The sequence below is a fragment of the Pelodiscus sinensis genome, chromosome 1, assembly GCF_049634645.1.
Source record: "Pelodiscus sinensis isolate JC-2024 chromosome 1, ASM4963464v1, whole genome shotgun sequence".
Lineage (NCBI taxonomy): Eukaryota > Metazoa > Chordata > Testudines > Trionychidae > Pelodiscus > Pelodiscus sinensis.
This window is the reverse complement of record NC_134711.1, coordinates 48,935,733-48,962,051: the sequence shown is the minus strand read 5'-3', so window position 1 is coordinate 48,962,051 and position 26,319 is coordinate 48,935,733. Positions and strand designations below refer to the sequence as shown.

The window sequence follows — 26,319 nt, the reverse complement described above, 5'->3', positions numbered from 1 at the left end:
TCAATGTGAAAGAAGCTATTTGTATATATTTGCGTGTACATTCAACCACACTTGAGCTGTGGCCTTCAGCATGTACTGAGAATATCATTGTGGCCCTTAGGACTTCCAGAGTTGAATAGCCCTGGTCTAGAAAATAGCGTAATTTAAATCAACATAGCTTAGATATGCTTATCCTGGGGTCCACACTACACTATGTCGATGGCAGACTCTCTTATCGACTCCCCTTACTCAACTCTGGTGGAGTACTAGAGTTGATGGGTGCGGTCTGCAGTTGATTTAGTGGGTCTTCACTGGACCCTCTAAACTGATCTCTGATGCACTGATTGCCACAGCATTGATCCCTAGAGTCCTGCACGGATACAAAAATGAGCTGTGGATATAAAGCAGATTTGGAGGTGTCTATTGATCCCCTGTTAGGCTACATCTACACTACGAGTTTTCTCTGCAAAAATATGCTAATGAGGGACTCATTTGCATGAGTCACCATCTCATTTGCATATTTTCTGCCGATCAGTTTTTGCACAAAAACAAGCAGTGTGGACGTTTTCTTTTTGTGTAAAAAACGCTTTTTCTGCAAGATTGGTATGTCTCCTTTTTTGGGGCATAAGGATCTTGTGGAAAAAGGGATTTTTGCGCACAAAGAAAATGTCCACGCTGCTTGTTTTTGCACAAAAATGCCAGTGCAAAAATGGATCGGCAGAAAATATGCAAATGAGATCACGACTCATGCAAATGAGTCCCTCAGCATATTTTTGCCGAGAAAACTCGTAGTGTAGACGTAATCTACGTGTATGTAAGTCCTAAATCCTGCTTGGAGTGTAGGGCACTGCACTACATGACGTCTCGAGGTCCCTTCCACTCTTACAATTCTGTGATTACACACTTGTTTGTTGTCTTTAGTTCCATTTGCCTTGATTGTTAGAGAATGTCTTCTGATTTTTCACATTTGTTATGCTCAGATTCAGCAATTATGTGGTTTTGGCACTTGACATGACCAAAGTTTCACACTGAAGAGGCAGACTATCATGTAATGGTATAGAAATCTGGGACTGTTCCATAGATAACTATGTGAGCATATTTTCGTTTTGTATTAGCAGCGGTTAAATAAACCGCTTGTGTGGCAGCGGTTAAATAAACACGATCAGTAATATTAATTGGATAAATGGAAATTTGTATTGTAGGTATTTACACATATTCTTAATAACAGAAACATCTGTTAGAATTGTTTTTACGGAGTACTCCATTTATCTTCATAATAAAGTGATTTTAAAGGGATGGAATTTGTGTATTTTAAGATGTCTAAATATTTCATTAACTAAAATATTGTTTTGATTTGTTTATCGAGCCTGAGTTTTAAAGTCACACAATGCAAAAGATTAGTAAAATGATACATGTAAAAAACATATGCTAAAACTCGCCATATTAACAGTAAATATTAAAATTTTATAGTGACTCTAGTCTAATAAGTGAACTGTGTGTGTGTTTTAAATAGGTTAGTATTTGGAAACCAGACTACTTGGCCAAAATGAATGCTAAATATAGACTGAAAGAGTCAGTTTCATAGCAGTGTTTATGGATCCTGTGGGAGTTTACAGGGTCTAAAAGTGAGGGGAGAGGGAATTACAAAGCATGTTTTCTTCTCATACTTGATACTAGATGACTTCTATCCTGAATTTTTAACTGAATATGTTAAATTGTAAGTAATTCATACTTCAGTCTAATGTTTTGCTAATCCATTTAGACTTGATTTTATTCTTTAAGAATTTGTAGGCACTTGTTTTACAAAGTGGTAACATCACCAAAAGTCACTTATCACAACTTAATTCTTTTAAAGTTATTGTAATGTTCATAAGGTGGTGGCCTTTAAGCAGTATTAAAATATAAATTAGAATGACTAATTTAAAAGCTATGAGGGTTAGCATAGCCCGGTTGTGAAATTAATTAATAGGAAGCCAGTGACGCTGATATCTGTGTTCATGTTTGTTTCAAGGTGCTGATGTAGAAATAAACTATACAAGAATTCACAGGATGCTGTTTTTAATCATTGAGAAATGTGTACATTGGGGAAATTGGTTCTAAATATTTAATTACAAAAATCTACAACTTGTGAATTTAACACGTCTAAAACTATCAAATCAGTTACTTACATTAGAGCTCAAGTGTTTAGAAGAGTCTTCCTTAAAGTTGTTGCAAGAAAGTGTTAACCAAAATGGAAAATGTTCAGGAGAAACAACTGTCCTTCTGAAGCTAAAAATAGCAGGAGGTCTTGTGTGTTAGAGATGGCTAATCTGTGGAAAGCTGCATAACTACGTCCCGTAAGAAGTATGACTGCCATGAATGTGGTCATGGAGATTCCCAAGACAGTAATGATAGAACCACTAGAATTTGTTAAATTATACATTCTAGTGGATAGAACCTATCTATCCTGAAATTACTGCTGCATATATAAAAATCTACTGAACGGTTGCAATTCTAGTTTTCCCACCTTATTTTTGTATTTTTTCAGCAACACCTCAGAATGAAAAAATAAAAAGGGGTTGTACTCATTTTCATATCATTTACCCTAAATTGAATAAAGACCGTATTCTTTCTTTGGCTGTCTTATTTTCCCTTATTAATTCTAGTCCCCTTTTCAAAAGCACCTTAGCAAAGTAGGAGTCTCACTGAATAGTTATTAGGCTGTGTCACCAAGTTTGGGAGAAACATTGAGCAGCAGCATGATTTGGCATGATGCTATGAGTACCTGCTGCTGCATGTGCCTGACAGGAAACAGCCCCTAGTTTCCAAAGGCACTTATTAAAGTGTTGGTACAGAGGAAACCTGCTTTTCATGATGTAATACTATAGAAAGGGTGAATAAAAAAACATGCCAGTTGAGTTTGGTAACAGCTCACCAGAGAAGCTATTCAGGCAGCTAAATCCTTTCTAGTTCTTTCTTAATGGTGAGGGAAATAAGAGTATGTCTACGCTGCATTGTTTTTTTGGAAAAATTGCCATTTTTCTGAAAAAACCTTCACTTACGTCCACACTGCAGTCACGTTTTTTCAAAAAAAATTGAAAGTAGAGAGGGGATTTTCTGACATTAGTAAACCTCTTTCTACAAGGAAAAAGTCTTTTTCCAAAAGAGCTCTTTTGGAAAAAGGTGCATTGTGGACGGGGAAGAAGGAGTTCTTTCGAAAAAAGAGGAAAAAGCACAGGTGATCTGTTGGCCACTTTGTCCATAGTAATCACAGCTTAATGCGAGATAGCATCCATTCAGTGTGGATGCTATCTTTTGAAAAAGCAGATCGCTTTTTTGCTGTGCTTTTGCTGTGCAGACGCTGTCTTTCAGAAGAAGTTTTTTAGGAAGATCTCTTCCAGAAAAGCTTCTTCTGAAGGAACCCTGCAGTCTAGAAATAGCCTAAGAGGTTTTTATTCTCTATAATGACTTCAGAAGGGGCTAACATAGCAGCCTCTTTGGGGCTCTGATAGCAGCAGTTTCAAATTCCCTATTAACAGAGAGAGAGCTGGAGCTTCACACCGCTGAGTGTTTCAAAACTGGTAAGTAATCCACTCACCTTTGGAATGGTACAGATATATGCAACTTTTTCAAATTAGATCCTGTGTGTCAACCAAAACTATAGTAAGGAAAGAAGGGCTATTACAGCAAGCTACACCTTTTTGCTGACAACCCTGCCCCAACCACAGTCACTTGTTTATCCAAGAAAAAACAAGCCTCAGTGGTACATCAATATTTATAAGCAAATTAATGAGTATCATTGTAATTCTCTCCATTCCCCTACCTCTGTTATGTCATATCATATCCTAGTACTTAGATTGTTAGATACTCAAGGGAGAGACTAGGGGTATGTCTACACTGTAGAGCTATTTCGGGATACCAGAGGCTATTTCGGGATACACAAGCTGCCCATTATTTCAAAATATTTTTTGAAATAATGGGCATGCTATTTTGCCATCTCAGTAAACCTCATTGCACGAGGGATAAGGGATGGCTCAAAATAGCGTGTTATTTCAAAAATTGGTGCTGTGTAGATGTGCCAAATTTCGAAATAGCCTATTTCGAAATAAGATACATAATTTGTGTAGCACAAATCCTGTATCTTATTTTGAGTTTAGGGTGCTAAATCTATATCAGGGGTCTCCAACCTTTTTAAGCATAAGATCACTTTTTGAATTTAAGTCAATCCAGGATCTACCTCAAACCCAAATACCCCTGCCCCACCTCTTTGCCAAGGCCCCACCCTCCTCTGTGAAGATAGGTTACAGGGAAGGGGGACAGAGTGACATTAACATCCCCAGCCTCAGTCTCCTGCACTCTGTACAACAAGCAGAAGGTTCCCAGGAGTCAGCTCAGAGGCTCTGGGTAGGAGCAGCAGGGCAGTGGAGGGGTTGGGGGGGGAGGGGCGGGGGCAGGGGCAGCTGAAGTGCAAGCACTTGAGACTCACAGTCAAACCAGTCAGGATCACCTTTCAGAGACTCCAAGATCTGCCGGTAGATACCAATCTACTGGTTGATGACCACTGCCCTGGATGTATTATCCTGCCATCACTGAAGTCAATCACACTTTTGCCATTGGCTTCAATAGTTGCAGGATTTCACCCTGTTTTACTGGTCTGTAAAGTACCTTCCAGGCTTTGGATGTTGTACAAATAAGTAATAATTTACACCTGAATCAATGCAGGAGCTAGAAAGATGGAAGTTTACTGCAAGATTCAGATGTGGCAATGAACTTTCAAATGTGGAGATCTTGAATAATAAAGTAGAAAGGTTAGCTAGTGAGTTGCTCGCAGCTCATTTTGGTCCAATCCTGAAAGGTGCTGAGTGTCTCTATAAAATGTCTCCTATCATTCTCAACTCCCTCTTACTTTAATGAGAGATAAGGGAACTGAGCACTTCCCAGGATCAATTTCCACGTTTTCTTTTAGGTACAATGGAGAGTTCTTCTCTGGAAATTGACTTACTGGATACCAGTGAAGAAGGAAAACTTTATGTCGTTGATTCTTTAAATAATCTAAACAAACTGCATCTGTGTTCTGATGGATCTCAACACCTGTTAAGTATGTATGCCAGATAATGCTTGTCAACTATTCTCAATGTACTCTAGGTCAAAAGAAAAAAAAGAAAGAGAAAAGAAACTAACATACAGATGTATTTGACAATTTAAACTAATGTGTATCATTCTGGGATTTATTTTCCATAGAAATACATGTGCTACTTTTTAAAGAAAATGAGCCATATTTGCAGCTGGTGTAATTCCAAATAGTGTATTTCCACTGATGTCAACAGTACAATGTCAATTTACAACCTCTAAGGATCTGGCCCAATAAGTGCACTTCAACTCAGGCTTTAAAAGGAAATTGAATTCTGATAACAGAGAGCTATAACAAAAACACCCAATTCAGCTAGAATCTTACACAGAACACATCAGATCAGTGATCTTAATACTCGGGTAACCTCTCTACAACAATTGCTAGTATGAGATTCTTCTTGGTGGCATCTGTAGCATAGCTAAGGATTCTCTGTGGAAACTGAACTATCCTTTCATGCCTATTTGGGCCATTCACATCTTATCTGAGGTACATTGTAGGAAGCCTGTGCCATCATTCCCAATATGTATCCATTCTGGGAATAAAAATGACCTTTCTTCTGTCTGGCACTTTTCACAATTACTAAAATACACATAAAAGCTTAAAAGAAAAAAAAAACCAAGAGGCAACTAAAATTATTTTGATCCTGTATTTGTTTTTATGGAATCCTCTGATGATCCGAGACAGTTTCCTAAGGTATTCGATTAACCTTCCTTTGATCCTAATTCAGGGAATTTACTTCAAACAGATTCAGAATTGTACTATCCTCCTGATTTTACTGTTTTTATGCATTTTATCTTTGTCTCACACGTGACAGCAAGATTATTTTTAGCTAGCGATATTTGAAATGTTTTTGACTCTTGTGATCTGAAAGAAATTTAGAAGCAGCAGTTTCTTGGCAGAATTCCACATTATGGTATTTAAGTAGGTACAATATTCTATAGTTTTTCTCCTTAGTTTAGCAGCACAATTTGTACTTTTAAAATTTAGCTGAAGAATATTCGTACAGTAAGAGTCATAATCAAAGAGGCTTCAAATAGAACAAAAATGCAGTGACCCACTCCACCATCGCCTTTACTGATTTTATACATGTATAGATAATGCTGAAAGAAATGTCATTGGCGACACTGGTTCTTAGATGCAAGACAAATTAGAAAGATATCAATATCTTAGCTCAGGGGTGGGGAACCTTGTTTGGGTCATGAGCCACTGACCCACAATAAAATCAGTTGGGTGCCGCACACAAGTGAGAAGCAAAAAAAACCCAAGACAAACCCTCACTGATGTGGCCCCAGCTGAGAAGGAGAATGACACATCCCCACATTCCCCTCATACACCAGACCCTACAGGGACTTAGACTAGTAGATTGTTTGCCCCAGCCCTGTGGTGGAGTTTTGGGGGGGGGGCAGGAGTGCCAGGATGGGCTCCTCAATGATGTGGGAGGCCTGGAGCCTTGGGGGCTGGATCCAGGTAAGCTGGGGGCTGCATTCAGGCCCTGGGCCTTAAGTTCCCCACTTGTCTTAGCCCATGGTTGTGGGGAGCGGGAGTGCCAGGATGGGCTCCTCAGTGATGTGGGAGGCCCGGAGCTGCATCTTTCAGCTGACTCTGTTTCTGAGTCCTCTAATTTTTCTGATGCTAATGACTATAGAGGTGCAGCTGCCAGACACAACAAAGATCCCATATTGAAAATGATAGAAATCTGCCATATTATTGTCTTATGTAGGCCACTTGTCATTTGAACAAGAACAATGAATGCATCAGTGCTACTGTCAGATCATTTCTGTTTTGCCTACTTAGATTCTCCCTATAATTTTAATGGGTGTTATTCTTCATTTCTGGACTCCAGGTGCTTGTAAACAATTACCTACAGGTTCTAGCATTTCAGCAGAAAATGACAGCAGAGCTATGTGTAGTTCATAAAGCAATTTGGCTCTTTCTCTATAATATTTTTAGATGTTTCTTTAATGTTTGGAGTTTTATGAAAGTATCTTGCCCTCACACCAGTATAATATATTCAAAGAGACTGCACTATTTAGCATCTTCAGCTGCTGTACCAAGAAACATGTTACATTCTGGATCTCTTTGTTACAGAACTATTAAGATAATAGAATCATAGGATGGGAAGGAACCTTCACATCTAGTCCTGTCCCCTGTACTGAGGCAGGACTTAATATTATCTAGGCCATCCCTGACAGGTATTTATCTAACCAGTTCTTAAAAATCTCCAATGATGGAGATTCCATAACCTTCTCAGGTAATTTGTTCTACTACCCTTACAATCAGGATTTCCCCCCTAAAGTCATCCTAAATCTCCTTTGCTGCAGTTTAAGCCCATTACTCCTTGTCCTGCCCTTAATGGTTAAAGAGAATAATTCATCCTCCTCCTTTTTATAACAACCTTTTACACACTTGGAGTGTTGTCATGTTCTCCTCTTCTTTTTTACGGACTAAACTAACCCAGTTTTTTCAATCTTTCCTCTGAAGTCATGTTTTCTAGGCCTTGAATCCCTTTTGTTACCCTCTTTTGAACTTTCTCCATTTTTCCTTATCTTGTGCACTCACCATGTAGTAGCTTTATCTAGCTATATTTCCCTGGTTTATTTATGAACAGGTCATGTGAGATGGTATCAAAAGCCTTATGCAAGTCAAGCTATACCATATCCGCTGCTTCCACCTTTATCCCTGGATTGTGTGAGCATTTTCCATCCTCTGGTAATCATTAAAAATGCATGGGACAATGCTACCATTTTCTATGGAAAATACCAGATCTGAGTTTAAAAAAAAAAAGATGTTTCAACATTGCTTGTGATGCAGTATGCATGACTTTTCTTTAGCTCAGTGGCTTAATATGACCTGACATCACCAAATCCAAGGCAACACATTAGCCATAATTTTAAAGCAGTTTTCTAAAATAAAAGGCTTCTAATTTTGGTAGGTGCACCATACCAATTACTTTTTGCTTCACAACATAAAATGTCCTCATTGTTTTCAGCTTGGCAGGAATCCTTGTTCACTGGTTGCTTACAATAGCGTAAGTTGGCACATTTGGCCAGTTGGTTAGTATGAAGCATTCATTAGACAGAACAGACAAGTGGCATTTATGAGAACTCTATTGATAGCTTGCAATGCATGAGAGACCATGAAAGCAGCTCTCCTGTCATTATTATTCTGGCTAGCAAGCAGTATCTGTGGCAGTGGCATTTAGTACAAATTTGATTTTTTACGAAGGCTGAGGGCATGATAATAACCCCCCCCCCCACCCAAATATTAAAAAGCTGCAGGCTTTACCTTATCCACAGGCAGGAACACATTAAATGTAATAAAGGACAGCAAAAATACTCCCCGGGATCTCTGACTAGTTCAGTGAACTCCTGAACCCCATGTCTACTCATTATTAAAGTGCTGTTACAGCACACACAATTCTTTCCCTTCTTTATCATCATCAGCTTAACTGCAAAGCCCCACGAGTCTTACAACTTCAACACCACACTGATAGAAACCTGGGAAGACATTTTTCATAGCAGATTGTCATATGCAGCTGTGATTTCTGTCCCAGTTTTAGGGTAACCCCATTTTAACCTCTCCTCTGTGGACTGCCCATGCTAGTCTCAAGCCTCTAGTCTTTCCCTCTCTATGAGCAGAGACCAACATCCATCCTCTTTCCAACCTGGGATTTTAGACAGTGGACCATAGATTCCCAGGCCAGAGAGAGTCATTGTGATCACCTAATTTGACCTGTATAGCATAGGCTACAGAATTTCCCCAAAAGGTTTCCTAGGGCAAATGCTGCTCAAATGTGAAACTGAGGTACACTCAAAACTCTCAGTTGTGCTCAAGAACTCTAAAAAGGATTCAGATCCTGTTCCCACTATCTTCCCTACTCCTTCACCATATCCACCCCACACTTAACTGTTTTGTTTTTCAAGAGAGACCTGTCCTGTCACCCACTAAAGTTCCTAAATAGCAACAAGCTGGCTTGCCTCACAAATTTCAGTGAAGGAATACCTAACTGGTTGTCCTTTAGTGCCCAGTCTTGCACCTTGAGGAGGGGCGGAAAGTGGTTATACCTCTCACCCGCTGCCAAAAGTACTTAGTTGTATATACTAAATCTGGCTGGAGAAGGACCATTCCATTTCATGATAACTTTTCAGGCCTCAGATATTGTTTTCAATTTGCATAGGAACAAACCAAAACATTCCAAATGTTTTCACAAAAGAGAGTTGTGTGGGCTATTTGTGGATCAAATGGCTATTTGCGGATCCAAAAATGTTAGCTTTTTATTTGGGTCTCCCATTCTCTGTTTTCCTGGAAGTGCCAGGAAAGTCTTGGCTGACAAAAACTTCACCAAACTCCATACATCTTCATTTTAGTGAAACAGTATATTTAAAGAAAATGTCCCAACAAGCTCTAATATAGTCTAATGTCCAGTTCTGCCCATTCAGGGAAAGTAAAACGGGGGTTTTCCCTTCTCGTGCCATATTGTAAGAGATAAGGGTTCTGCAGGCCAAATTAGATTCTCAGCCTGTGCAGGCCCATTGATATCAGCAGAGTTGCAGAGCTGGTCAGGTGATGATTCCCAATTTGGAAAGGAGTGTTGTTCATTCTCCCTTAGCTGTATGGCTCTGTCGGTATCAGAGTGAAAGCAGCAAAATATTTTTGTCACTAAAGTGAGCTGTTATAACCCTGCCTGCATAAAGGGAGTGAATCTGTTAAGCAAGCATTGCCCTTTTTGGAACAGGACTGCAATTTAACTGGAAACAGTTCACAGTTTTAATAACATGGTGCCTGTCTCCAGCTTAGAAACAGAAATGGACCCAAGTCATAAAGGTTGGACTTGGCTCTGAATGTTCCCAAAGTTTGGGTGTATTCTGGCTTCTCTTTACTTAGCACTAGAGGCTTTTTGTTAATTGTTTTCCTAATAATCTCCAATCAATTTCTTAGCAGAATATTATTTTCATTCCATAGGAACGCAGGAGGAAGAGAACACTGGCAGTTTGATGACATGGAGTAGCATGAGAAGCCAACATTTGTTCTTCGTCATACTGATAATTATTTTGATTGTCAGTTTGGTGCTTGTTTCATTTGTAATATTCTTAATAAGTAAGTATAACACACCATGCTTCTTATAAATAACTTGGTCAGTCAAAGGAAGGAAGTGTTGGAATAGCTATGGGGGGGTTCCATTGTAACATGCTATCGTAACACCTGGATTGATAATTGGCATTAGGCATTGAATCTGGGGAACTTCTGGATCTAAAAGCATGAGCTTCTAGTTCAGTGGTTCTCAACCTATTTAACATTGTTGGCTGTATATGCATCCCGTACCACCTGTATGGCCCTAAGAATGTCACATGAGCACAACTCTGCTGATTCAGCCACAATGGCTTGTGGGATGCAGGTTGAGACCGCTGTTCTAATCCTTGAGCTAAGGAGACCAGAAGCTACATCTGAGATTTCAGACTTACAAGCCTCTCTGCTCCAACTACTGGCGTGGGACAGAAAGCCACACTATGTGAACAGGAGCTACACTACTGTATTGGATCATTTAAATATGTTGCAGTTAAAATGGCTCTGCAAACAAAAACATGGATAGCTGGTGTCCCAAGATGGGAGAGTTAGATACCTCCTGAAATGTGAAGTGACAGATGTTCACTGGAACATGTCTTAGATTTGACACCCAGGCCAGAGAATTATTCAGACCTGCTTTCTTACCCCCAAAACAAGAACACGGGTAGCTCTCTCCATAGCACTGCACCACTGTGATCCTAGAACGCATTCTCTCAGGACAAGGGGTAGAAGTTAATTAAGCTAAAAATGTCTTGTAGAGGGGCTGCTGCTGTGTGCCAACTTAAGCAAAGCTGGCAGGGCAACCTTTAAAAAGTTTGCTTTTCATGCTACTTCATCAGCCAAGCCCAGCAGCAGACTATCAGTGTGGCCCAGACCTTAAAGGAGGATTTTAAACAACCTGCGTTTAATCTTGAAGTGATAAGAACAGTTATTTGAAATATACCTCAGCAATGCTGTGTTGTAGTTCAGGAGTGGGGAACCTAAGGCCCAGGGGCCAGATGCAGTGCCCAGCTTGCCTGAATCTGGCTGCCAGGCTCCTCCCTCCCTCCCACAGTGGGGAGCTTATGCTGGCACTCCAGCCAGCGTGACTGATTTTCCTGTGGGTCAGAGGCCCCTGAGCCAAAAAAGGTTCCTCGCCCCTGCCATAGTGCCTGGAAATGTTTGTAACGCAGAATGCTTTGTTTTCAAGATGATTGTACTGCTGGGACATGTTTTGAAAACATCTTTTTTCTTTTCTTCTCCAGAATTTTTTTCCTTGTGTAAGGCTGATGGAGTAACATGTAGGGTGAATTTAGCTCAGTTGCCATGGAGATAGTTTAGTCTGAGGGCTTCAGGTTCCAGAGCTAAGAGGAAATAATCTGGTGCAAAGAATTCCCCAAACAAAAAGAGCCTGAAAAAAAAATCAGATGTGATCTCAGAATTGACTAACAGCAACACCTCGGTAAAGATAATTATCTGTTTGTAAGGTCAGTAATGCTGCCTAGCCAACAGCCACAGGCTACCCTTGAATCATTGCTCATGCTGGTGTTAGATAAGAATGGGTGGTTCTGCTAATGTTGCTCAGGATACTGGGGGAATGAGCCCTTGGGGCCTTTTGCCAGGAGGATGTTTCCCCTAAGTTGTGGCTCTAGCTAGATAGAGCATGTTACATGTTCCTCACTCTCTTTTTAACCAGAAACTTTCATCCATTCTTTCCTGAGCTGTCTACACTAATGCCATTTCTGGACTCATAACAGAGCCTGTTGGCAAAGCAGTCTTGGATTGTTAGGCTGCATCTACACGGCACCCTTAGCTTGAAATAAGCTACATGATTTGTGTTATCCAAATTGTGTAACTTATTTCAATGCTATTTTGAAATAGCTTATTTCATAATTTGGCGCTATCTACACAGCACTAAATTTTGAAATGACTCACTATTCTGAAATTCCCCATAACCCTCACGGAATGAGGCGTACCAGAATGTTGGAATAAGAAGCCTATTATTTCAAAATCTATTTTGAAATAGAGGGTTGCTTCAATAGATGCGGAATAGCTATTTTGGGATACTTCTGGTATCTTGAAATAGCTCCAGAGTGTGGATGTACCCTTAGGGAAGTAAAGGCTGCACAGGGGATCTTCGTACCTGAGAAGCCCTTATTAAATTGCTTTACAATGACCCCAAATTTGCTTAACAGGAAGTGTCACTGTTGCAAGTTTTGGCTTTATATTATGTATAACTGAATGAATAATATTGCTGTGTAGTGATTAGGTAGCAAAGAGGGTAAGGGATCCACTAATATAATTAATTATGGGCAGTCTATTTGAACCCAAAGTGGGTAGCAGCCTGCGTTTTGGGAGCTGAAGTGCCACGGTTTTTCTCCCAGTCATGAGTTCAATCTAGTGTTATGTCTGCAATCTCCAGACATAGGTTCATCAAGGATTGGCAGCTTGCTGTTGAATTAAAGCTCCTATCAAACTCAGAACCTTGGGGAAAGTTTTGTCTAATTAGAGAAGGCCCAAGTACATAATGTATTGGCTTGACTGGAGTTATATCTAACTATAAATGAAGTGGATGTAAATCTGTGCAGTGTTAAGCGCTGAAAGATTTATCCCTAGGTCTGGTCATAAAACATTCATAAACCCTTTCAGGCACAATCACTAAATAAATCACAGAGATTTAGGACTAGAACCAGAACCCTTCATTTCCCCAAACATAGTTCTCTACCATCTGAGTTAAAAGAGAACTCCTGTATCTCTCCATCTAGATATCTAGAAAAAGTGAAGCCAGTACTTTATATCTTTGGGACATCTTTAGGTAGACAAAACTTTCTACAAGGTTTTGAGTGTGTGTGTGTGTGTGTGTGTGTATATATATTAATCCTAAGAGTAATAGGAGTTCTCTTTTAACTCAGATGGTAGAGACCTATATTTGGGGAAATGAAAGGTTCTGGTTCCAGTCCTAAGTCTCTGTGATTTATTTAGTGATTGTGCCCGAAGGGGCAAATGAATGTTTTGTGACTAGACGTAGGGATAAATCTTTCAGCGCTCAAATAAGAACATTTTCTATGGATGGAAAGGAGAAGATTGCCCATCTTAAAGAGTATATGTGCAGCTTCTTAACCAGTATATTTTCTGCATTATACTCAGAGGTGAAAGTAAGAGATTGTGCCCTGGTGCGTAGCTCCAGCGAGAGCTGGCTGAGTGTGGCAAAAGCCAGCAGGGAGCTATTTAAAGAGCTGGCAGGGACCCAGATTGCAATAGAACAGAACCTGTACAAAATTTTAAGTTACTTTCACCGCTGATTGTACTATACTAGATTGAAAAACAAAAATCAGTTGTGAAAGAATTCAGTCAGATCATGACTGCTCAGCACACAACCTTTTCCAACTAGGTTTCTGAACCTGTCATCTTGTTATGTCTTTGAGCAGAATACATTCCATTCCATTTCCCACAAGAATGCACCAAGTCACAATGCTCCAATTGGTTTATATGTTTCCAGTTTAACATAAAGTACTTTTCTTTTAAAGTTCACACTGGCAACAAGATGAATGAAGTGTCGAGCCAACTAGCATTTGGAAGGAAGAATACAGAAGATCTTAAGAATATAAACAACATGCTATTAAATCATCTAAACCAATCAGGAATTTTGGAGAAGGAAGGAAATCGCTTCACAGGTCAAATGCCATCGTCTCCTTATCTTCGTAACTATTTATTTACCCATTCAAAACTGGAAGCAACAGCACATTAGATCTGTGCAATGAAAACTACTCTCAGTATATTCATTTGCTTTCAACTGTACTCCCATGTAACCAGGTGACTTATTTAACTATTCAGATTTAGCAGGTGCCATAACAACCATTGAAAAGCAACCTGAAGAAAATGGAGCTATTAACACTGCACAGATTTACATCCTCTATATTTTCTGTTTTGTTCAAGCTTGCATATATGAATGAAACATGTTTAGCTCTGGCCATTTGACTCTGAGATGCTTCACTAAGGCCCCACTCTTGCAAATAGCTCCACGTGAGCAAAGTGTCTTGCAGGATCTGGGCCTAAATTTCTAATAACTTCTAAATTAAAAATGGAAACTAGTACCTGAACTTGTTTATATGAGTAAAGTTTTGCAGGTTAGACTTGGCTCCTGGGATTTATAATGAATTGGGTGTATTGTTAATCGTTTTCCACATGGTCTAAAGGTCAGAGTCCCTAGGTTTTACTACCCACAGAAGAAAATAGCTATTTTTCTATTTCAGGTTGAACCTCTGTAATCCAGATTTCCTTGGTCCGGCAGTGTTGGCAACTGCATGTATACTACAGGGCTGGAGAACTTACAGGGTAAAATAGGTTGGCTGGGGCCAAGAGTGTTGCTGTGCTAGGGAAGAACAGAGCCTGAGGGCCAGCAGCTGGGAATAGAGCCCTGCTGCTCTGGTGCACCAGGGGGTGGAGGCCAGGAGCAAAGTCCTAGAGCCTCAGGGCCAGTTGCTGAAAGTGGAGCCCTACTGGCTGGCTGCTGGGAGGAGAAGGGCCAGCACTGACCCCCCTTGGTCTGGCAAATTTCCTGGTTTGAGCCTGGTCAGGTCCCAAGGGTGCCAGGCCACGGGAGGTTCCACATGTAGAGAACAGTGCAGTTTTCAGTGAGAAGCGTTTCAATGCATATCCTGATCAGTGAGTATTTTTACCATGAACAAGTTCTACATTTGCTTGTATATTGTTTGTATTAAGAAGATGACACGACTTCTAAATATACCTGGTTCTGCCTTGTTGTCTGATGGTTTACTCTTGCATCAATAGAAATATCAATGTGCTGCTTAGTTTAAAATAACAAAATTTTATATTAAAAAAAGTAACTTCTGTAATATGACAAATCCAGGCCAGGCTGGTAATGACCGAAAGTGGCTGTCAGTTGTCAAATGTTTGTGGCTTTATGTGTTAGATGATGTTACTCGGAAATCTGGATCCAAGGCACTTCAATAAGTGCCTGCCTATAACTGTAAACCAATTGTCAATTTGGCTGACTTCAGTGGGTAACCAGACATGGCTTATGATTGAGGAATTGTCTCTGACAATCACTGGACTCTACAGAATGAACCAATTCTGTTAACCTGTGACAGAACGTGGATATGGTCTTCTGTTCAAAGGATTGGCACTCAAGCAGTAATTCTTTGAACACAAATATTTATTTTAAAGGAAATAATTTTAATAATCAAGAAAGAATACATTGTGATACATGATACATAGCATAACACAAATTAGCATAGCATTTAGAAGTCTTGTACTAAGGCAATGCAATAGATTACCCAAAACATATAGCAATACAATGTTGCATGGTATGGTACACATTGATCCCCCCCTTATATATGTTTCAAGCCCCAAATACAATGCTATAATATTGCTTAAATAATATAATAGATATTATGTATAAATATATATTATATATAAATAGTAAATATAACAATGCTATAATATTAAACCTATTACAATGTAACACAGAGAAACTGTACATGTGAAAATCAATATTACACCTTTGGGAACATTACTAAATAATAGCATTCAATGAGTAAAAACAATGAGAATTTCTGTGGCACCTTAGGGTATGTCTACACAGCAAAGTTATTTCAAAATAACAGCCATTATTTTGAAACAACTTTACTAGAGTCTACACAGCCAAACCACTATTTCTAAATTAATTCAAAATAGCAGAGCGCTTATTTTGAATTTGGTAAACCTCATTCCATGAGGAATAATGCCAAATTTGAAATAGCTATTTCGAAATAAGTGCTGTGTAGATGCTTATATCAAAATAGGGGGACTCCAGCCTTCCCAGGGTGCCCTGGTGGCCACTCCAGCCTCAACAAAGAACACTCCTCTACCTCCCCCCTTCCTGGAGCCCTTAAAGGGGTTGACTCTGGCCACAGTGCCTGTTCCAGCTCCAAGCCTGCCAGCCCAGAGTCACGAGTCACTGCCCCTGACCCAGTGGCCCCAAAACATGAGCCAGCAAGCCACTGGCAGCCAGCCCTCCACCACTCCCCAGGAGCAGTCTGCCAGCTCCCAGGAGCCTGCCAGGGCCTGGAGAAGGCGGGCGCCTTCTTGGTCCGGGGTGGAGATCATGGACCTTATTCAGGTTTGGGGGGGATGCGCCCAACGTCCATGATCTCCTCACTAGATGGAGGAACGCAGCCATATATGACAGGATAGCTGCCAGCTTGGCCACCAAAGGCCACATGCAAACCCAGGAGCAGGTTCACATGAAAATCAAATTGGTCCAGCAAGACCCCCAACCCTGAGCCCTGAGCTTCCCCTCCGCTTTCTTCCCCCTTCCAGCTCCCTCCTCCCAAGTTTTCCCCTACCCTCTTCCACCCTCCCTTCTCCCCCTCCTGCCTCTTTTCCCCAGTCTCACCAGAGTTTCATTCCCCCCTCCCAGTTTTGTTAAATAAAGAGAGTTTATGTTCATGAAAATACGTGTATTTAATTTGCTATCAGGAAGGAGGGTTATGGAGGGGTAAATGGAAGGAGGTGAGGGAGGAATGAGGCACAAGCCCCCAGTGGGGCAGACAAGGGAGGCTCTTAGTGCTCCTCAGGGTGGACACTCTCCCGCAGGGCCTCCTGGATACTGACGCCCCTGATGGACCTCCCAGATGGCAGACTGCAGAGAGTGCAGCCAGGCTCACAGCAATGCATCCACAAGAAGCACCAGAGTGCCCAGGAATGATATTCTCCTTCTAAAATCCCTCTGTACCATCTATGGTCCTTCTGCTCTGTTTCTCTCCAGTTCTGACGCTGCTCTTCCATTCTCTGCTCACTGCTTTTCTTCTGTGCTTCTCTTGCTTCTTCTACTCCATTCTACTTACACACCCACCCCCCAAGCCTGTCATCTCTTTCTTATCTACGATTATTTTTGGCTTCTCTGGCTGCATTCTCAGTTCCAGCTATTAGCTTAGATACTTTCAGTGGGGCAATACCTGCTTAGCCAGTTAGCTTTACCTGTCATTTGAGCTGAAAGTAGTTGAGATCCTTCTCTTGACCTTTCCCTTCAGGTGTTTTGGAGTGAACTCAGTCTAACCCTGCTGAGCTTTATTTCACCCCAGTCCGCTGTCTGCTGTTGGTCAAGTCAGTCTGAGTCCTCCATTTTGATTTTTCTAAAGTAAAATTATTACAGTTACCATTTTAGACTTGTAGATATACCCACACTAATCTGTTGCTATTAATTATGTACCAAAAGCCTTAAGTCTTTAACTAACTACATTTTGATGCATGTTTAAGTATTATGATCGCTTCACCACCTTCATTATGATAATTGGGGTAAGGTGAATTTTATGATGTTTTCTGGCCCTTCCAGCAACATGGTTGGGTGCCTTTCTTGGTACTACTGAGTAAGCCTCCTGTATCAATAAGTGAGGGGAGCTTAGTCAGGTTCCTAGGAGACTGTTGGCCACTGCCCAAAGGACATTGTTTTACTGGTATTTGTTACAATTTTAGCAGCAAGACCACGTATTATTGACTGGTTTTATGAGGTGATCTCAAATCAGGGTACATCTACACTACAGAGAAGATCAAAACTGCTGCTGTCTATTCTCCGGGGTTCGAATAAAAGGGTCTAGTTAAGACAGTTAATTCAAACTGAGAGGGACACTCTGGTTTATGCTGGAGTCCTGCTCCTGTGAGGAGTAAGGGAAGTTGAAGAGAGTGTTTTCTCCCTTTGAATTCCTGCAGTGTGGACAGCTCCAATAGTCGAGATAAGGTACTTCGACTTCAGGCACACAATTAACATAACTGAAGCTGTGTATCTTAATTCGACCATGTCCTGTAGTGTAGACATATCCCAAGTGTGCAGCACTTCACAGGATGAACCTGGAGCCTGACGTTCCCTCTTATCCCAAATGTGGTCTCTGCAGTTTAAAATTGATGTCCATGGAATGGCAGAAAGGATGAAAGGAGAGAACTTGCACTGTGGCTACCTTTGTCATATTTGCTCTGTGACTAAATAGTAGATTTCAGCCCACAGGATTTTCAAAATGGCACCTTTCAGATCTTAAGTTTTTAAAAGTTGCATGATATACTTGAAGTGCACAAATAAAAGGCAAGAGAGTATGTTCTGTTGAAGACTTGTTATTGAACGGAACTGGTCACAAAGACCTGCAATTGCATCATAGAAAATGGAAATATCTTAGGCACAAAACTACTTCTATACTTATGTATAATCGCTGTGTATATACATAATAACCTTCACCTGGAGTCAGAGGGGAAGAAAGCCAATACCTTTAACACTAGAAACATAGCCCTACACTACTTGAGCTTTAAGAGTAATTTTTTCTACTAGTTGTGGTAGCGGGCCCTTATCTGCTATGTGGTCTGGCCTCTAGAAGGGGACATCACACAATGTGTCTATGTATGCCATAAACTTTTCTTTATCTCCTATTTCAGTTTTTTTCATTTTAGTTACTTAGTTGAGAACATTCACATGAAAACCTTTATTCTAAAGAGTTCATCAGCTCCTGCTACTAATTCCCCAGCTGGAATCATAATTGTCTCTTTTGGGATACTACAGTGAGTTGCTGTGATTATTTATAATGTCAACAACAAATGATTATAATAGCAAGTGACAAATAAACTGAGAGACAAAATGAATCCTAAAACAATAATCTTCTGTTTCTGTAAATGTCTTTAGCGATAAAAGATTTAAGAGAAACTTTCCCCATGTACTGAAAACATGACATTCACAAAGAGTTGTTTCAAATCTGCCCCAGAGCTGTTGCTTTTCAATGACAACATGAAGTTCTCACGCAATCTCTCCCACTCATATTCTTGTTACCATAACTGTGTTCTGGTTCTTTCTGACACACATCCATTCTTGTAAGCCAGTGGGAAAAATTCTAGTATTTGGCATTCCCGAACATGTAGATTTGTGAAACCCCTATGAGTGCTGCAGTTATCAGAACAGCCTGTGGTTTCACATGAAACTAACACTTCTAACCTATAGATTTTTCTGGCAGGAGAGAACATAAATCACATCTGTTTTATCAACAAGAATCCCCAAGGAAATAAACACTTCATTATCTCTGTGATCTAGGTCTCAGATACTGCTCATTTGGTAACTAAATCATAGTCCAGAATACAACCACCTACTACAGCCTTTCAGAGGTAGATTAAATATGTTGCTGTTTTCTCTATCTTGCAAAATATTGAACAACTGCAACTTCTATTGACTTATCTCTCAACACTATTTAGGATTTAGCCCTAAATCACTCCTTTTGTAGAAATGAAGGCTGGTAGGGATTTTGAGAGGTAATCTAGTTCAGCCCACTGTGCTGAGACAGGACCAAATATACCTAGACCAGTCTTAACAGGTGTTTGTTTAATCTGTTCTTAAAAGTCAAAAGATAAGGATTCTACAACCTCTCTTTGAAGCCTATTTTAGCTTTTAACTACCCTTATAATTAGAAAGATTTTCTGAATATCTTACCTGACTCTCCTCTTCTGCATACTGAGACAATTATTTCTTGTCCTACCTATAGTGGACATGGGCTATGTCTAGACTGCAAGCCTCTTTCGAAAGAGGCTCTTTCGAAAGATACTTTCAAAAGAGCTTCTTTCGAAAGAGAGCGTCTAGACTGCACGCGGAACTTTCGAAAGAGCAAGCCGCTTTTTCGAAAGAAAGCACCCAGTGAGTCTGGATGCTCTCTTTCGAAGAAGCCCTATTTACATTCAAGAACGCCTTCTTTCGAAAGAAGCACTTTCGAAAGAAGGCGTTCTTCCTTGTGAAATGAGGTTTACCGCCATCGAAAGAAAAGCCGCGTTCTTTCGATTTAATTTCGAAAGAACGCGGCTGCAGTCTAGACGCAGGTGAAGTTTTTTCGGAAAAAGGCTACTTTTCCCGAAAAAAACCCTGAGTCTGGACACAGCCATGGAGAACAATTTTGTGTTTTGCCATATTAGCTTTCTAGCGGATGTCTTGGTAGTTAAACTCCCCAATACTACCAGGTCTTGTGTTTTGGATATTCTGTTCTTTGTTCTAAAAATATCTCCTCCACTGCCTCCTCCTGATTTGGTGTCCTTTTAACATAAGAATGGTCATACTGAGTCAGACCAAAGGTCCATCCAGCCCAGTACCCTGTCTGCCGACAATGGCCAAAGCCAGGTGTTCCAGAGGGAGTGAACCGAACAGGCAATGATCAAACGATCTCTCTCCTGCCATCCATCTCCACCCTCTGACAAACAGAGGCTAGGGACACCATTCCTTACCCATACTGGCTAATAGCCATTTATGGGCCTAACCTCCATGAATTTATCTAGTTCTCTTTTGTACCCTGTTATAGTCCTAGACTTCACAAGCTCCTAAGACAAGGAGTTCCACAGATTGGCTATGCCCTGTGTGAAGAAGAATTTCCTTTTATTTGTTTTAAACCTGCTACCCATTAGTTTCATTTGGTGGCCCCTAGTTCTTCTATTATGGGAACAAGTAAATAACTTTTCCTTATTTATTTTCTCTACACCGCTCATGATTTTAAATACCTTTATCATATCCCCCCTTAGTCTCCTCTTTTCCAAGCTGAAAAGTCCCAGTCTCTTTAATCTCTCCTCATATGGGACCCGTTCCAAACCCCTAAATATTTTAGTTGCCCTTCTCGGAACCTTTCCTAATGCCAGTATATCTTTTTTGAGATGAGGAGACCACATCTGTATGCAGTATTAAAGATGTGGGCGTACCATGGATTTATATATTTATCCCTTTTTTAATGATTCCTAACATCCTGTTTGCTTTTTTGACTGCCGCTGCACACTGCGTGGACGTCTTCAGAGAACTATCCATGATGACTCCAAGATCTCTTTCCTGATTAGTTGTAGCTAAATTAGCCCCCATCATATTATATGTATAGTTGGGGTTATTTTTTCCAATGTGCATTACTTTACATTATCCACATTACATTTCATTTGCCATTTTGTTGCCTAGTTACTTAGTTTGTTGAGATCTTTTTTAAGTTCTTCACAGTCTGATTTGGTCTTAACTACCTTGAGCAGTTTAGTATTGTCTGCAAACTTTGCCACCTCACTGTTTACCCCTTTCTCCAGATCATTTATGAATATGTTGAATAGGATTGGTCCTAGGACTGACCCTTGGGGAACACCACTAGTCACCCCTCTCCATTCTGAAAATTTACCATTTATTCCTACCCTTTGTTTCCTGTCTTTTAACCAGTTCTCGGTCCATGAAATAATCTTCCCTCTTATCCCATGACAACTTAATTTACGTAAGAGCCTTTGATGAGGGATCTTGTCAAAGGTTTTCTGGAAATCTAAGTATGCTATATCTACTGGATCCCCCTTGTCCACATGTTTGTTGACCCTTTCAGAGAACTCTTAGGGTATGTCTACACTAGCCCCCCAGTTCGAACTAGGAATGAGGTGTAACAGTTAACTCGAACTAAGGACTTAGTTCGAGTTAACGTTTGACTGCTGTGTGTAGCCGTGGGCAGTTAGTTCGGACTAGGGGGATTTAAAAATGGTGCCCGGATGGCAGGGTGCAAATAAAGCCCAGGATTTTTAAATCCTGGGCTTCATTTGCAACTTTGAATGCCTACATCAGCCTCCATAGTTCAAACTAGGGGGCTAGTGTAGACATACCCTAATAGATTAGTAATACATGATTTCCCTTTACAGAAACAGGGTTGACTTTTGCCCAACAAATTTTGTTCTTCTACATGTCTGACAATTTTATTCTTTACTATTGTTTCAACTAATTTGCCCAGTACTGACGTTAGACTTACCAGTCTATAATTGCCTCTAGAGCCCTCTTTAAATATTGGTGTTACGTTAGCTATCTTCCAGTCATTGGGTACAGAAGCTGATTTAAAGGATAGGTTACAAACCATAGTTAACAGTTCTATCAATTTCACATTTTAGTTCTTTCAGAACTCTTGGGTGAATGCCATCTGGTCCCGGTGACTTGTTACTGTTAAGTTTATCAATTAATTCCAAAACTTCCTCTAATGACATTTCAATCTGTGACAAGTCCTCAGGTTTGTCACCTACAAAGGACGGGTCAGGTTTGGGAATCTCTCTAACATCCTCAGCCATGAAGACTGAAGCAAATAATTCATTTAGTTTCTCCACAATGACTTTATCATCTTTAAGTGCTCCTTTTGTATCTCGATCATCCAGGGGCCCCACTGGTTGTTTAGCAGGCTTTCTGCTTTTGATTCACTTAAACATTTTGTTATTACCTTTTGAGTTTTTGGTTAGCTGTTCTTCAAATTCCTTTTTGGCTTTTCTTATTACATTTTTACACTTAATTTGGCAGTGTTTATGCTCCTTTCTATTTACCTCACTAGGATTTGACTTCCACTTTTTAAAAGATGTCTTTTTATCTCCCACTGATTCTTTTACATGGTTGTAAAGCCATAGTGGCTCTTTTTTTAAGCTCTTCTACTATGTTTTTTAATTTGGGGTATACATTATTTAAGTTGGGCCTCTATTATGGTGTCTTAGAAAAGTGTCCAGCAGCTTGCAGGAATTTTACTTTAGTCACTGTACCTTTTAATTTTTGGTTAACTAACCTCCTCATTTTTGTATAGTTCCCCTTTTTGAAATTAAAAGCCACAGTGTTGGGCTGCTGAGGTATTCTTCCCACCACAGGAATGTTAAATGTTATTATATTATGGTCACTATTTTCAAGTGGTCCTGTTATAGTTACCTCTTGGATCAGATCCTGCGCTCCAGTCAGGATTAGATTGAGAATTGCCTCTCCCCTTGTGGGTTCTTATACTAGCTGCTCCAAGAAGCAGTCGTTTAAGGTATCAAGAAATTTTGTCTCTTCATCTTGTCCTGAGATGACATGTACCCAGTCAATATGGGGATAGTTGAAATCCCCCACTATTATTGAGTTCTTTATTTTGATAGCCTCTCTAATCTTCCTTAGCATATCATAGTCACTGGTCAGGTGGTCGATAATAGATCCCTACTGTCACATTCTTATTGGAGCAGGGAATTACTATCCATAGCAATTCTATGGAACATGTTGATTCATTTAAGATTTTTACTTCATTTGATTCTAAATTCTCTTTCACATATAGAGCCACTCCCCCATCCGCACGACCTGTTCTGTCCTTCCGATATATTTTGTACCCCGGAATGATTGTGTGCCATTGATTGTCCTCACTCCACAAGGTTTCTGTGATGCCTATTATATCAGTATCCTCCTTTAACACGAGGCACTCTAGTTCACCCATCTTATTTTTTAGACTTCTAGCATTTGGGTACAAGCACTTTAAAAACTTGTCACTGTTTGTCTGCCCTTTTCTGATCTGTCACTTTTTTATGTTAATGTTTTTCGTCTGATCTGGCCCATATTTTATCCTCTTCCATCCTCTCCTCCTGACTAAAACCTAGAGAATCTCTATCAATAGACTCTCCTCTAAGAGACGTCTCTTTCTGATCCATGTGCTCCTCTGCACCAATCAGCTTTCTCCCATCTCTTAGTTTAAAAACTGCTCTGTGACCTTTTTAATGTTAAGTGCCAGCAGTCTGGATCCATTATGGTTTAGGTGGAGCCCATCCTTCCTGTATAGGCTCCCCCATCCCAAAAGTTTCCCCAGTTCTTTATAAAGCTAAACCCCTCCTCCCCACACCATCATGTCATCCATGAATTGAGACTCTGAAGCTCTTCCTGCCTACCTGGCCCTGTGCGTAGAATTGGAAGGATTTCTGAGAATGCAACCATAGAGGTCCTGGATTTCGGTCTCTTTCCTAGCAGCCTAAATTTGGCTTTCAGGATGTCTCTGCTACCCTTCCCTATGTCATTGGTACCTACATGTACCATGGCCACCGGGCTCCTCCCCAGCACTACACATAAGTCTATCTAGATGCCTCGAGAGATCCGCAACCTTCGAACCAGGCAGGCAAGTCACCATATGGTTCTCCTGGTCATTGCAAACCCAGCTATCTACATTTCTAATGATCAGCTCTCCCATTACTAACAACTGCCTTTTCCTACTGACTGGAGTTCCCTCCCCTGGAGAGGTAACCTCAGTGCAAGAGGATACACTAACATCTGGAAGGAGGGTCCCAACTATGGGAAGGTTTCCCTCTGCTCCCGTTGACTGCTTTCCTTCCCTGAGCCTTTCATCCTCCTTGACAGCACAGGGTCTGTCTGACTGGAGGTGGGACAATTCTACAGTGTCCCAGAAAGCCTCATCTATGCACCTCTCTGCCTCCCTCAGCTCCTCCAGTTCAGCCACACTGGCCTCCAAAGTCCATACACGGTCTCTGAGGCCAGGAGCTCCTTGCACCGAGTGAATAGGTATGCCACCCGCCCACAGGGCAGGTAGTCATACATGCTACACTGAGCACAATAAACAGGATAGCCCCCAGTCTGCTGCTGGGCTTCTGCCTGCATTCTCTCCTACAGCTACCTAGGTTATTGATAAGGTTTTTAGTTAAATCAGGAAGTTTTGATTAAAACCTTTAACTAAAGACTGGCAAGTGCACCCAGGCTGCTTCCCACTCCCTTTCCAAACTCCCTCTCAAAACTCCAAGTTTGTTGCTCCTGTTCACAAAGCTCCCTGGTCACTTACTCACTGCTTTATAAAACCTGGGCCTTCCTGATAGCCTTGCCCCCTAACTAAGGCTCAGCCAATTAACAGAGGCTTCTAGATTTCAAACCTTTAGAAGCTCACAGCTTCCAACTGCCAGCCACAGCACACTCTTCTTCAAACAAACAAAACAAACAGACAAACACAAGCTCAGCATACAGCAAGTAACCCCTACACACTACAGACAGCTACAGACAGCTACAAACACACACTACAGACAGCTACTTACCTGAAGGGTCCTGTATTTGCTCCTCCTTTACCTGAAAAACTCCCTCTCAAACTCCCTGTTTGCAATGAGACCCTTACTGTGATGCCCACCCTTTTATTTCCCTTTTTCCTTCACACAGAGACTTTCAGTTGGTCTGCTTCTCACTTTCTGTACATCAGCACAAGGGTATCTATTTTCAAGCAGCAGAATTGGTTCCACTAGTGTGGGGAACTTTCCTGGTTTATACACTACCCTGGTGAAACGGCTACTGAAAGGATCTGAGCTCTCATTCCCACTTCCTTTACCCAGAGATCTGCCTGACCTCAAGGGCTCCCCTTCCACTCTCCTGTATGGCAGAATCCTCATAATCCCAACAAGGTTTCATGAGCCCAGGATTCATGAGGGGCTCGAACTCCCTCCCAACTTTGTCATGGTCACTTAAGGAAGTGACATCTCAAGCTGCATCTCTGGAAAGTAAGGGGAATTCACAGTCTGTTCCACACACATCCCAGGTCTCCTTCTCAGGCCCTGGCTGTGTTGCTGTGAGTTGGACTGTTTGCTTTGATGGTGGCCACAAACCTTCAGGCTCTGGATGGTAGAGTTCTTTTCCCCAGCATCAGCCCCTACCCCATGGGTTATGATCCCCCTCCCACTCTAGCCTGCAAGGCCTCTTGGTTGGTGCCATCTCCCTGCACTGGGCTCTCTACCTAGTGTGCCTCCCTTCCCCCGTTAACCTAAGTTGGTCACCACCCTGCTCTAGTCCTAGCTCCAGCTCCACTTTGCCTCAGCATTGATGCTGCTCTGACTCTAATCCCTTGGGTTCTTTTTTCTGGCCCTCTGGTCCTCGTTGTTGCAGCTCTCCTCCCCGCACAGGATCTGCTCTCTGGCCTGCTTCTGTGGCTCTCTCTGGCTGACATGGCTCCTGCCTCCCAACTCAGCTGGGGCCCCTTCTCTCTCCTCAGCTCAGCCCCCTGAGTCTGACACAGGCAAATCCAGCTCAAATGGAGGATGGGATCACCTCCTGATTGCCTCATTGGCCTGCCTGCCTGGTCAATCAGGCTGACCTGGACCATTGGTCGCTCCCCATTGCTCCTGGGAACTATCAATCTCAGGATCCTGATTTCTCATTGACTCTTCCTCTTTCTTTTAGCACTGTCCACTAAGCATGACCGCACTTGTCCCTGCCCCTGACAAACAAACTCTTTGCATTTGTGTACAGACATCTAAGATGTTGACTAAATTACTTCACTGTTTCCCCCCTTGTTGCTGCTATGACCCTACTATAATTTTCCATTCCTTCTCCTGAGTCCCACCCCCATCATCTATTAAGTTCACCCTTTTTATTCTTAGTATCTCATGATTAATCTGTCAATATGGACATATTTAGATCAGAT

The 26,319-nt window shown here is 41.1% G+C and overlaps 1 protein-coding gene across 1 annotated transcript; it reads left to right on the top strand.

Moving 5' to 3' along the window:
• The first annotated feature begins 698 nt into the window (after positions 1 to 698).
• LSMEM1 (leucine rich single-pass membrane protein 1) lies at positions 699 to 26,319 on the top strand. Its single transcript, XM_006122518.4, has 4 exons — positions 699 to 1,696; positions 4,925 to 5,056; positions 10,052 to 10,186; positions 13,660 to 26,319. Exons 1-4 carry the CDS (start codon positions 1,687 to 1,689, stop codon positions 13,878 to 13,880), a joined length of 498 nt encoding a protein of 165 aa, XP_006122580.1. The 5' UTR covers positions 699 to 1,686; the 3' UTR covers positions 13,881 to 26,319.

Bases quoted from the DNA above. Each gene is read 5' to 3' on its own strand.
- LSMEM1 (XM_006122518.4), top strand. The intron at 5,057-10,051 runs GTATGTATGCCA...TTCATTCCATAG, and splicing joins TGGATCTCAACACCTGTTAA to GAACGCAGGAGGAAGAGAAC. The intron at 10,187-13,659 runs GTAAGTATAACA...TTTCTTTTAAAG, and splicing joins ATTTGTAATATTCTTAATAA to TTCACACTGGCAACAAGATG.